The sequence below is a fragment of the Haemaphysalis longicornis genome, unplaced genomic scaffold (assembly GCF_048455015.1).
Source record: "Haemaphysalis longicornis isolate Haplotype H1 unplaced genomic scaffold, Haemaphysalis longicornis Haplotype H1 scaffold_5, whole genome shotgun sequence".
In the NCBI taxonomy this organism is placed as follows: Eukaryota; Metazoa; Arthropoda; class Arachnida; order Ixodida; family Ixodidae; genus Haemaphysalis; species Haemaphysalis longicornis.
Genome location: NW_027526385.1, coordinates 11,380,496 through 11,393,580, shown reverse-complemented (window position 1 = coordinate 11,393,580; position 13,085 = coordinate 11,380,496). Strand labels below are relative to the sequence as shown.

The 13,085-nt window shown below is 47.6% G+C and overlaps 1 protein-coding gene across 1 annotated transcript in view; it reads left to right on the top strand.

The window, feature by feature from the left end:
* Window positions 1-10,914, top strand: part of LOC144139044 (uncharacterized) — a 67,699-nt gene extending 56,785 nt beyond the window's left edge. Inside the window, exons 7-11 of the mRNA XM_077671534.1 lie at window positions 4,931-5,079; window positions 6,479-6,526; window positions 6,650-6,688; window positions 7,660-7,813; window positions 10,780-10,914. Coding sequence (XP_077527660.1) covers window positions 4,931-5,079; window positions 6,479-6,526; window positions 6,650-6,688; window positions 7,660-7,813; window positions 10,780-10,835 — 446 coding nt within the window. The 3' untranslated portion in view covers window positions 10,836-10,914. The remainder of the gene's footprint in view (window positions 1-4,930; window positions 5,080-6,478; window positions 6,527-6,649; window positions 6,689-7,659; window positions 7,814-10,779) is intronic.
* The last annotated feature ends 2,171 nt before the right edge of the window (window positions 10,915-13,085 follow it).

The window sequence follows — 13,085 nt, the reverse complement described above, 5'->3', positions numbered from 1 at the left end:
TAGGCGAAGCCTACACGCTATCGATACAAGAAACACTGCTGCTACGGAACACGTCCTGAAGATAACTGCCACTAGAGACATACCTGTGTGCACCTACGACCCCCGTCTAGAGAAGTGTGCTCGTGGAGTCATCAAAGGAGTGCCACAGGACATTTCTGTTTCTGAACGTCATGAGAACTTGCGGCAGCGAACACCAGTGTGATCAGCGCGGTGTTTGGGAACCTCGGAGGTAGTGCAAATTGTATTTGCTGCTGACACAAGACGAGGCTATGTCATCTTGGGCTACACTCGATACCAAGTGTGCGACTATTCGGAAAAAACCGACACAGTGCACCCGCTGTCCGCGCTTCGGCCACATCGCAGCGCTATGTACCCGCAATTTGCTTTGCGTGCGCTGTGGGGGAGATCATGAACTTGCGGCATGTAAGTCTGCTGAAAAGCTATGGGCAAACTGTGGCAAAATTCACCAAGCCGATTTCGCTTGCTGCCCTACGTACCCGCAAGTGAAATGCATCTATAGGTACAAGAGCGAGAACAATGTTGACTACAAGGTTGTGAAAGCGGCGGGTTTTATCTATAAAAAGGCCATGGGAAGCGAAACGTGAGCAAGGTTCACACAGAGGAGCCAGGTCAGGCCAGTATCTGAGGACATTAACTTTGACATTATTGACTTTCCGCGGCTACAACCGCAGTCGTCAGACCAACTTCCTCAAAGTCCTGCTCGGGCCGCAGGCCCACAGCAGCCTGCCTGGAAACGCTCGAACCAAATGCGTATGGGTCGGTCCAACAGAGAGCTGTCGGCAAACTCAAGCTCCTCAGTTTTTTACGCTCAGTGAAGCTGTGCGGTTCAATAGCGCCTTATTCTTCTCCTGCGGCTCAAGCTATTATAACCCTCCTAAGCACCATCACTCCACTCTTACGGGAATGGCTGTAAACCATCTCGCGAACACCGAATCAGTGCCCATGCAAACTCTTTGAAATCGGGCAACTGTGTTTCAGTAGAATGCCTGTGGTCTGAACTCCCGCTTGTGCGACCTCCGGCAGCTAGTTAACAAGCATATATTCTCAGTCATTGCCATTCCGAATCCCGCCTGCGATCGGATGTTCGTCTGTCGGGGTACACTCCGTCCAGAGCAGAGTGCTACTTGGAATTCGTCAGGACTTGACCTTTGTGCTCCACAATGTCGCACAAGACGCATCGCGCGAATACATTACAGCAACAATGAAGCATGACCATGCAACCTTGATTGATTTTAGGGTTTTATGCGCCGACGCAGCGCAGGCGATGAGGCGCGCCGTAGTTGAGGGCTCCGGATTAATTTTGACCACTTCGGGATCTTCAACGTGCGCTGAAATCTCGTACACACGGGTGTTTCTGCTTTTCGCCTTCATCACAAAAGCGGCCGCCGCGGCCAGGAATCGAACCCGCGACCTCGTGCTCAGAAGCGCAACGCCTTAGCCAGTGAGACACCGCGGCGGGTCCGTGCAACCTTCACTATATTAACCTGGTACGTCCCAACGAGGGCAAAAATTCAACACGAAGCTCCTGGAAGGCATTTTGGCCACTACACCTCTCCCGTACTTGCTCACAGGTGATTTCAACGCACACCATCCAGCTTGGAGCAGCACCAGACTACGTCAATGGAAAGCAGTTTACTCCGTGCTGCCAGCGAAGCGGGCCTGGACGTGTTAAACACTGGATACCCCATATCTTTCCGCTGCAAAACTTCAAGTGTGTTGGATGTCACTATGGCCTCTGCTTCCCTGCTGCCGTCCGTGTCCTGGCATTCCGATATTGAAAGTTTTGGTAGCGACGATGTGCCCACATACACAATAATTGAAGAAATTTGTGGAGGAACCTCCAAGCGGAAGTTATACTGTGTGAATTGGGACACCTACCAACACCTATTAGAAGATAATGCTGGTGCCTTATCAAGAAGCGAGGAGCGCGCAGTTGCCATTGGACGGGCCAAATCAGGTTCAACACGCAAGGTCTACTTCGAAAGCCACGGTCTACATTTGATGGCGACTATGGACATCTTCGCGCTATTCGCCGGAGAGCCGAGCGCCGGGCTAGAAACACCCTACTGCCAGACGACACCCGAGCTTCCAGGCGCGCGCAGAAGCGAGTTCAGAAGCACGTGACCACGCTTGCCAAAAACTGCTGGGCCCAGTTTCGTTCAAGATTAGATCCACGCAAGCCACTGACATGCATATGACAGGTGTTCCGCAGCCTGAGAGCCCCACCGAGTCAGATTCACCCTGTTTAGATGCGAAGCAGCTTATGGTCGAGCCTGTTCCCTCCGCCGTTGTGTGGACGCCGTTGTGCGGAGTCCACACCCCCACTGCGCATGCCTGGCCAGGCACCGCTGATGATGATTGTGGCCGGATGCCCCTAAGGATTGTCCAACCAAAGAAGCCATGACGAGATAGCTTCACGTTCAACCAACGTCGTCATCTTCCCGTAGTGGAACCCTTAGTACCACACCTCCACTGTGCATGCCTGGCCAGGCACCGCTGATGACGATTGTGGCAGGATGCCCCTAGGGATTGGCCAACCAAAGAATCCATCACGAGATAGCGTCGCGTTCAACCACCGTCGTCATCTTCTCATAGGAGAACCCTGAGTAGTATGCGAGGCCTTCCTCCTCTCTCTCCTCTCCAACGCTCCTCTCCTCTCCGGGATTCCTCCTTTCCTCTCCGACGCTCCTCTCCTCTCCGGGATTGCGCAATGAATGGCAACACCTGCGGCTCCGCGCGCGATAATGCGAAGCAGCTTAGGATTAGAGACGCGACGGTAGCCACTGCATACTCCGCGGGGAGCGCTACTGTAGCTTCGCGGTATAAATGACGCCCGCGCGCGGTCCGCTCCTATCATTCGCCTCCCGCAACGCCGCGATTGAACTGAAAACTAATGGGAACTTGAGTCGACCCCATGGCTGCTTCGCATACTATTCAGGGTTCCCCTACGGGAAGATGGTGAAATTTTTCTTCAGTAGCCCTCAAGTGTAGAGTCAGTGAAGTAGATGCTGCGGAAGAGTATTGTATAAAAGTCAGTGCTTCCCAGAGCCCTTCTCTGATTACCGGGCAGTTGACTGAGTGGCTTCCTACCATGAATGCTGTGATGGTGGATGAGCCCTTTACCATCAATGAGCTATCTGCGGTGGTAAAATCTGTTTATTCGTTCCCCTCGCCTGCGCCTAATTGAGTTAGCTATTCCCCTCTGCTATATCTCGGAAAAAAGAGTACAACAGTATACAATGCAAGAATGCAACGAATACGGTACAAGGGTGGTGATAATGCCACGACGAATACTGTGCCTCTATGACAACCAATACTAACAGCAAAATAACCAGTTGTAGCAAAAAATATCTCCTCTGTGCCTTGACTTAGCCGTCCGGCCAAAAGTTATTAGAATACATAGAGGTTTATATAAGCAGGACCGCTCGAAACTCCTGGAACCGCAGGCATTGGTTATACATGTTCCTGTTATTTAGCGCACGGAAAAGGTAAGACACATTTGAGGTAAAATACATATACTTAACCGGACGTTTCCATGTCTTTTTAGTTAGGAATACATGTCGGGTTGACTGTTACGCCAGTAAGCGAAATAAACTGGCCGCGGAAGAAATCAAAAATGCACCTTATAAGTTACACAGAAAGGCTAGCACGTGGGAGCCTGAAACAAGCACAAAAAGAACATAACTCCCGCTCTTGATATTCCAGGCAGGACAAGAAAGAATAGACGAAGAAAAGCATGCGCGCTTCCTCAGAAGAAGGCGCGCGAGCAGTGCGAAGGCGGGAAAATTGAATTGCATGGAACAGCCATTCGTTCAATTAATCAAGAGAGACCCACCGCAGTGGCTCAGTGGCTAAGTCGTTGTGCAGCTGGGCATGAAGACACGGGATCGATTCCCGGCCGCGACGTCCGCTTTTCTGCTGGAGGCGAAAAGCGAAAACGTCCGTGTGTTCGAGATTTCTGGGCACGTTAAACATCCCCAGGTGGTCAAAATTATTCCGGAGCCCTCAAGTACAGCGCGCCTCATCGCCTGTCAAGTATCGGCGCGTTAAACCCCACAATTAATAAATTGATCCAAAGAGGAGTGAGACAGGAAGAGGAAGAGCTTGAGGGGTGATAGCAAATGGCGGAAAGCGGGTTACGTGCCAGAGGTCGCGAGCGACTATCGGCCTACGACGAGGTTTGCAATCAAGCAAGCAGATAGGCGGCCAATTTCTTTTCTTCCTTTTCTCCACCAGAGAGCACTGCTCCTGGGTGCTTTTACTGCTCTCTTAAGGCGAGAATAACTATAGCAAGAAAGGAAGCAACATTTGAGGGATAATAGGACGATCCCTTGGCCTTAAATAAATTGTTAGCAAGCTTGGGGTGAAGACACAACCTAGCAAATGTATGTGCACAGAATACTGCAAGGAAATGAACGGCCAGGGTGTTTTCTGGGCTGGTATTTAAATTTATCTGTCGTCACAACCAAGAAAAGGAACATTCGATCGTGAGCATTGTCAAATAAAGCAGAATGATCCGGGAGGCAAATGATACATCTGTTTTGCGTAGAAACAAGACAGCCGCGCACGGCCTTATTCCGGAAATAAGACATGGATACTTCGTTTTGGTACTTACGCAAGGAACAAAACATAAGGACATCAGGATAACACCCTCTGTGGCATTGTTTGTGATCGGAAGACGTTATTAACTTCGTCAGAAATATTTACGGCAATTCTGACTCCCCTCGCAATGGTTAATTGCAGAATAAAGGCGTCAGCCTCGAGCTTCTAAAAAAGTGGCAGCCACTGCGGCGAAAGAAAGAGATAACGATTGGTTTGCCACACGTCTGATAGTATAACAGCTACACTTTGTAGCATTCCGGAGAATACGCTTTGAAGTGCCACTAACAATATCTGATGGGTTTTTCAGCTGCCCATCAACTGTTCGCAACACTAAAGCAAATGACACACAATCAGCAAGAACGGACAGCAGAGCCTAGAAGACTCTATACGCCAGATCAATGTCGAGGTACACTGAATGTAAGCGTTAGTGATCCCCAAAGGACCCAGATGCAAAAGGTAGGTAAATTTTGTGTCTTTTACTTCGTTAGCACTTTTGAAACAGTAGACCCGCTCACAACTCGAACACTTTTAAGTTGCAAGCCTCCGTGCCATAAAAATGTTTGTGCGGGAACCAAACACAGTAGGATAAGTCACTATTGCGGAAGAAGCTTGTTAGACTTTATGCAATGAATAGTTATTGGCAATATCGATAAATTGATATGTTATATTTCGAATTTCTGCTCCACGAACTGTAAACATTTTTTGTCATGATTGCAGAGCTGTGAAAGTTTTATGAAGCGTTTGAAGTGAGTGTCTTCGTAATTGAAGCCTGCGCGAATACAAATCAAAATCTCAAAACGGAAGCAGGTCACACGCACACCAAAATGACTGCGTGACAAGTTAAAAAAAAATGAATTCAAGAATATGCAGCAAACAGCGCGACGGCCAGCGAAGACATCACCGAAAGTATTTCTATTATGATTAGGCAGAAGGGGCATGCAGAGGATGAGCCTATACTTATATCTGCAATTTATCGCCTTCTCGCTATAGTTGAGCGGTGGCTTGGGTGTGGTAATTTGGCCGAGGTCGTCGGAACAATTCCCTGCCGTAGGCACCTCTGCCGCAGGGGAAGTGCAAATGCGTCTATTTGTACAACGTTGCAATGCACGTTGAAGAGCCATGGGTGGTCAGATTACAACCCCAAACACTTAAAGGGTGACCAAAAGAAGTGATAATATTGTGGTATTACTCTTTCAGAAAAAAAAAAGACTCCAATGCTAAGGCTATGACTCATGTGTTACTGACATACGCACGGAAAGTTCTTAAAAGCGAAAGCGCGCTCGAAGTTAGCGTTTTCGTAGCACCGTCCTCCCGGGGGGTTTGCTGACGTACTGAGAGGTATAGGGACCAAAATTTCCCAGATTGTAGCTTGTTTAACTCGTGCAACCAGCACATGAATGAAGAAAATTTCGATATTAACTATCTAATCAGTGACACCTAAACTGAACACAGTAAAAAAAGTGCGTCGTCACTAGTGTAGTTGGTGCAGTGGCCGATAGGGGCACATGGCAGTTGCTTTTCCTTCGCCCTTTACGAAAAGACTAGAGCTCTATACTTCCTTTAACTAGTCAACTAATGAATTACATGAGTTGGAGCGCAATGCTACAGTCCTATTGTGTATCATTGCGCTTTAAACACACATACACACTCACGCAAGCTCAGAAGGAGCGAGAGAGAGAGAGAGAGAGAGAGAGCGAGAGAGAGAGAGAGAGAGAGAGAGAGAGAGAGAGAGAGAGAGAGAGAGAGAGAGAGAGAGAGAGAGAGAGAGAGAGAGAGAGAGAGAGAGAGAGAGAGAGAGAGAGAGAGAGAGAGAGAGAGATTTCCGTTGTAACTACGGCCTATGCTTTCTGTGCAGTGCGCCCATCTAGCATTCACCGCCTGCAATCAAAGGGGTCATCTGCGCGTGAGTAACTATTCATGTTTGAACATAACATTGTCCATAGCGAATATGGTGCTCCAACGCTTTAAACGCCGATGTTTGAAGCTTACTGATTGGCAATGTCTCCTCTTTTTGTATTGCACACAGCGTAACGAGATATCGGCCTTACTGCTGTCTTCGGGTGTGGTAAGTATGTTTTCCTCACAAAATATATCGCTGAAGCCGAAATACCTTGAAGTAAACCTACATTTACTTATTTACTTTTAAGACTAGCAGTAGCTAGCTCGTTTCATGGTGGAAGATGTAGTGAGCCGTGGTATAGTGAGCTATTTTTGTTTTAAGATAGCCCGATGCGTTTACGATTGTACTCTGGCTGTTCCTTTCGGTATCGATACCTCACAGACGTACATTTCTTGTTGTAAAGAGCAGGAGAGAGAGAAAAAGAATAAACGTTTATTAGAGCAAATGGTGGGGGTTGAGCCGTCACTCGGTGGGGTGGGTTTGCCTCAGTCCAGGTACCCTTGGGCCTTGGCTACAGAAATGTATGGAATCATTTACCCTTCGAACGTAAGAGTTGGCCGTATAAGCCATAATAGCAAATAATGACTGGGTTAAATTCTCTGCCTATGATGGGTCAGTTAAAAAGGGCTTGGCATTTTTCTGGGGCGGGAACACACACAAAACATATTTGTTCTGAAATCCTATACCGACGACGAGGAAGGAAAGAAGGGGTAAATGCCACGAAGGGAGTTCACCGACCAGTTTGGGCTCAACTTCCGGTCAGAGAAAATATGCATATTTTGTATGTGCGATTAGCTGGGAAGTCGGTGCAACGCAGCCATAAAATCCTAATATCTTAAATATATAGCTTTTGCTTAGTTATTCCTCCTCATTTTGCTTAGCTGGGGTTTTGTTTCCTATGTGGGCTAACTGCCAAACGGGGCAGTTGTTTTTTTTTTGGCGCTTTCTAACAGAATAGCCTTTGCACCTTTAACCTAACACGATTAATCCGTAGTTATGGGACATAAGCCATCACAATCCGGTTTTCATGCGCCTGAGTTGTGCTGGCTTTGTTTCCACAGAGCGCTTCAATCTCAAATGTTCGTACAGAATGACTATGTGTACCTAATGGCGTCTTCTTGTTATTTCTTTTGAAGTGCACTTTGAGATACCTACCGACGGTCAGCGTACCCGACTTATTGAAGAACATCACTTGTCTTGCTCTGGAGACTCTTCTTGATGCCCTTCGAAGGACAAGGAAGGCGCCCACTCTGTTGCCTGTTCTGGAGTTCCTCCAGCTCGCCCTTCAATGTGAGTATTTGCATCAGCAGTGAGCCTTTGGGCAAGTTTTTAAGGGAACCCTGCAACACTTTTCTCGAATTTTTTCGAAATGTTAAAGGATTGGAGAACGTAGTCAACAAACACATCCTGTACTTAGGTTAGGAGATCGCAAAGTACCTCTGCCAAAACTTACTGCTCTGCGCCCACCACATAACTTCAAGATGTCTATTTCCCGGTCTTGTCGTTCTTTGACCGCTATAACTACGTCATCAAAGCGGTTTTGCAGCAATCACTTGCAGTAATGAACGCATTCGATAACCACCTTAAAAAGAAAGCCACAAAAAAAGCAGAAAAGGAAGGCGCATGTGCTGCTACGAGCAAATCACGGAGTGCCGCTCCGTGGTGGCGGTAATTATAGTTTCCGCAGTGCTTCCAGACGCAAACGAAGGAGTGAAAGCGTTTATCGGAAGTGTTGCAGAGTCCCTTTAGGCACGACTCTGTGAGTCTGCCTTTAAATGAAATTCCAGAGGAACCCAGTAAATTTTGTTTACAGAGGTTATATAGTGTTGGGGTTGGCAACCTGTTCAAGGTGGAGGGCCGAGTTGCATGAAGCTGACCTGACACTGCGGAGGGCCAGATGGCAAATCGGAGGGTGCGGGGGGGGGGGGGGGGGTGGTGCGGGAAGGATGAAGAGGATGGTGCTTTGCAGTAAAAGGAAAAATATTCAGGGAATTGACAATATTTGACAACTGACAATAATCTGGCTAACTGTGAAGATAGGGGACAATTCAAACTGGAAGCGATCAATCTCTGTTCTTGTTTCCCATCAAACCCCATTTTAGGTCAAAGTTGCAGTGTCGGCCTTCAGACAGGAAGTCACCGCGGAAGGAGGGGGGGGGGCGGAGTTCTGGCGACATGCTAGGGGCCAGTTTGCGTCGGACACTTGCGGTTGCCGATTCCTGATTTACTGCGTTTAAAGAAGGACATAATGTGGGGACTTACTAGTAAGCCACTTGATAGAGAACTAAGGCCAGCTCAGAGACCCACGGAGAGAACGCCGAGAGCTGTAACTTGCAGGCGTAAGAAATACATGTCATGGACAAGGTAACAAAGTGGCATAGAGAACATCCTAACTGATTAAAGGAGCCACGAAGAGAAAACACAAGTTTGGTTCATTCAAAAGATTGCCTCGTTAGAATCATACTGACACCAAAAAAAGGGAATGGCCATGCGACTCACCAGCTCATTTCCCGCAACACAACCTATGATGTCATTCGAGCCAGCTCTGCGATTGGCGGAGGCCGGCAGAAGCAGACGCAAATTAGGTAGAGCTTACAAACTAGCCGAACGAGTGATTTACGCTTAAATTTAGGGCACATTCTTTAGAAAGCAATAACAATGATGGGACAAACAGTGGAAGTTACGAAAGCACATGTAAACATAGAAGTACTGATGCGTACTGCTGTTCGTACTGCGCACAGCATGCTTGGCTTAGCTGCACAGCACTACGGGGCTTGGGGTTGTCTCAGACGACAGTGGCCGATTGACGCAAGCAATTAAACGGTGTCTCACGTTACCATATTTGTCGAGCGAGCACTGTTTCAGAGAACTATTATTTTCTTCCAGAACAAGTACAAGCCAGGTTTAAATACGGTCAAAAACAAACCAAACGCTTGCCACGGTATGGTGGCGCCATCTAGGTTCTGGTAACATAAAGAAACGCGGCAACAAACCAACACCGCTGTACAGGGTGGAGACAACCTTTCAACTTCCCGTGCTGCCGCAATTGGGCCAACGTGCTCAACACGTTGTTCTTTTCGTTTCCCACGAGACCTAGCAACGCGAAACACACAATATGATTCAAACTTCTTCAGTAAACCGCGTTGCGGCGATAATTTTAGCGCGGATTTGACACAATGACTTGCTTCGGCGGCGAGCGAGCGACCCAAAATGGCGGCGCCAGCGTATACGTGTCTCTACCCTATACGGCGGATGCGTGAATGAAGGTATTCTAGGCTGCAGAGCGGTCGGTTCCTGTGATGTCATTGCAGACCCCGAAAACAAACGATTTAGCGGGAAAACCAAAATTTTAACTTAAATTGTTTAATTTTTCAGTGAATAAAGCATCGTTTGTATCCGGACAAGCGGTGGGGGCACTATAAAACACGAAATCTTTCGAATAAACCAACTTGCATTTTCTCTTCATGGCTCCTTTAAAACCAAAGAAGGCGAGCCACAGGGTGCGGGGAGTGACAATTCAGTAGCTACCAATGGAAGTGATGATAGGTAGGGGAAGACAAAGGAAACAGTCAACGAAGGGGCTGGGGAAATATGCTGGCTGATAATGTGTGCGGACGGCGCATGATAGCAGCAGTTTGAATTCTACATGAGGGGGCTTTGTCTATAGACAATTGCATGCTGATAATGAATGGATAGAGTGGATGATGGGGGAGCATTCAAGCCAATAATGGAACGCGTGCGCATCTTGTGCAACAGACAGGCAGATAGAGAATGAACTGTATTGTCATCATGTGTAAGCAACAAAACATTTTAACAGCATTTCTAAGGCGCTGACGCCGTACCTGCTACACGCTTTTCCCGCACTTTTTTATTCGCGCTGGGAAACGGAAAGCTGCGACTCGCTCAACTTAGTGCCGCCCTGCTCAAAGCCAAAGCTCAAAAATAACAATTCCGGTCAGCGTCTTTTTATTTTTGCAGGGCTCATTAAGTAGTTCGCTTCAGTACGAGGCGGCCAGCTTCCCCGCGTGTGCTGAGGGTGTCAGCGACGAAAGCTCACTCACGCCTCAGTCGAATTGGGGCTTCGTGCGAGCACCAGTTCGGTTACCTAGCCCGCGTTGTAGGAAATGCCGTTGTCAGTTTCAAAGACGATAACTCTTTCTTGGGTAACTTAAGAGCGAAACACACTTCAATAATAGTAAGTCTCTCAGCTGAACGCAACATAACGTCATGCCGTATGTTTTTCCTCTTTTGCACAGGTGAACAGCCGGTGATCATAAAGCCAAACGCCGAAAGGAGGATGCTCAAGGAGTAAATACCTAACTGATGAAGGTACCTGTGCATTTAGCCGGGTGTCTCAAAAAAGTAATGCTTCAATTCCACGAAATAAATAATGCAAGGACTGAACCTATGCTTTGTATCGGCCTCGAAATTATTCTGGTATACCAAGAGATCGGGTGAGGAGTAGGGAGGGGCTCGAGTAGTTTTCCTTTTTTGAAGACAATACCCCTTGGGCTACTTAAACCACAAAAGTTTGGTCTGTCACCCTGTCACTCGAATCATCCACCCGGCCAAAGTTAACCTGAAATATTAAAGGCGAAGTTTGTACAGGAAAACTTTTCCAAACCACCGAAACTGTAAACACACTTCATACCTGTCAACATTGAAGAGCAAAACGAAAACATTACACATATTCGAGACAAAGCATCAATATATGGGTGGTATTTATATTCGTTAATTTTTTAACTGAGCAGAATAACTAAACCTAGCAAAAAAATTTGACGCCCATAGCGTGCAAAAGCCATTCTACCTCGCCTTCCCAGGCACACATGGGTTCGAGAAGTTGGAAATAAATAATAAAAGAACGAAGAAAAACCGAAGCTCCAAGCTCAGCACAACCGGGCCAGCAAATGGATGGACGACGGACGACGGAGGATGGAGCCGAGAGAAAGGGATGCTTTGCATCTAAAAGAATGAGAGGACCGCCGCCGCCAGGAACAAGCAAACAAAAAATTGGCCGCGTATCTGCTCTTTTCGTTGCAAATGTCGTCAAAAGACGATAGTCTTTGTAGACATTCGCCAAGGAAATGCCCCGCTTTGCTTTCCCGCTCACCTCTCATGGTGCTCCTGTACCGTCGCGCTCATCCCAAGGTAAACACCCTAAAGGTTTGCGCAAGGCGATTTGAATTTACCGCGTTCCACTGCTACAAGCCTGGTTCCTCGATGCCAGCGCTGCAGTACGGCGGAGACGCGCGTGAATGGAGGCGGCCGACTACAAGGTTTATAGAACCGCGTGGCCGTGCTCCACGTGCGTTCCAAGCAGAACGTGCAACCTAACTAGTGGAACCTTTCGTTGCTGTTGCCGCGTGATTTTTTCATATGGCGCCAGGAGGCCGCGGTTTTCTGCAGTAGATGTAGAATATCATTTGCTATCGAAAAACCAAGCAGTCATGAATTTCTTAATAAAGGAACACTGTAAATATCCCTTGTGTACTAATTTCCTGTCTTATATTTGCGTAATGTCTTGTTCTTGTTCAACAAAGTTGACAATTATGAACATATAACCCGGGCTTAGACGTTTACATTTGGCGATGAGTATATAAGACTATTGCGCTATACCTATTTTACTTTGGCCGGGTGGCTGAATCGAGCTACAGACAAACAGACATACAGGCAGACCAAAATTTTTGGGTTTAAGTAGCCCAAGAAAGACTATCGCCTTTAAAAGAGACGGAGCAAGGGAAACAAAACCTCCCGTGGTCAGAATCAAACCTGGGTCCCTCTCGTGATGAAACCGGCTTCTATGCGATTGCGTTCTTGACTTGATCTCTCGTTCGCCTCGCCAGTTCGCGTGCGTTCGCACCTGAATTTGGGAGCACAGACAATTCATTCGCAACCCGAGTTCGCGAAGCCAGCTGCCGCGGGATTTAGCGCGTGCTAACGCTGTCCACTTTGGGAGAGATGTGACAAGCAGCGGAGGAAACGATCCGGGCCTGCCAGCCATGGCGAACTTTCAGCGGAAGTTAGGAAATCCGTGTAAGGTGCGACAGCCGGATCTCCGACGAAGGGAGACGGGCCGCCAGCTGTGCTGCTTCTCGAGAAATGCACCGCTCGTGCAAGCCGGAACATTTTGGTTGTTTTTTCGATTAAAATTTGATCATACCTTCTTTGTCGCCATGCAATGCAGCTACTTTTCGCCTTTCTCTGAATCCAGAAGGGACGCTGGATTTGTTCTTCAGTACGAAGTTAGCACTGAGATATTCTGCGCTATTACTCAGCCAAAGCAAGTAGCCAGAAAGTTGTTCACACAGTTTGTTCCTTGTCATCATGCTGCCTGATTTTGTTCCTTTCAAGGTTGGACATGATCACTGGGTTGAAGTCAATCTAACAAGCTTAAGCGACTTAAATTGCATGGACATGCCTCGCGCTTAACCAATGGCGGTCTGCTACCTGTCAGCACTCAAACGTGCTACCGACAGGTTTGTGTGCTGAGCTATACCAACAAATAAATCGAAAAACAACCAGGTTATGGGCCCCAATGTTGCATTTTGTTTGGTCCACATAC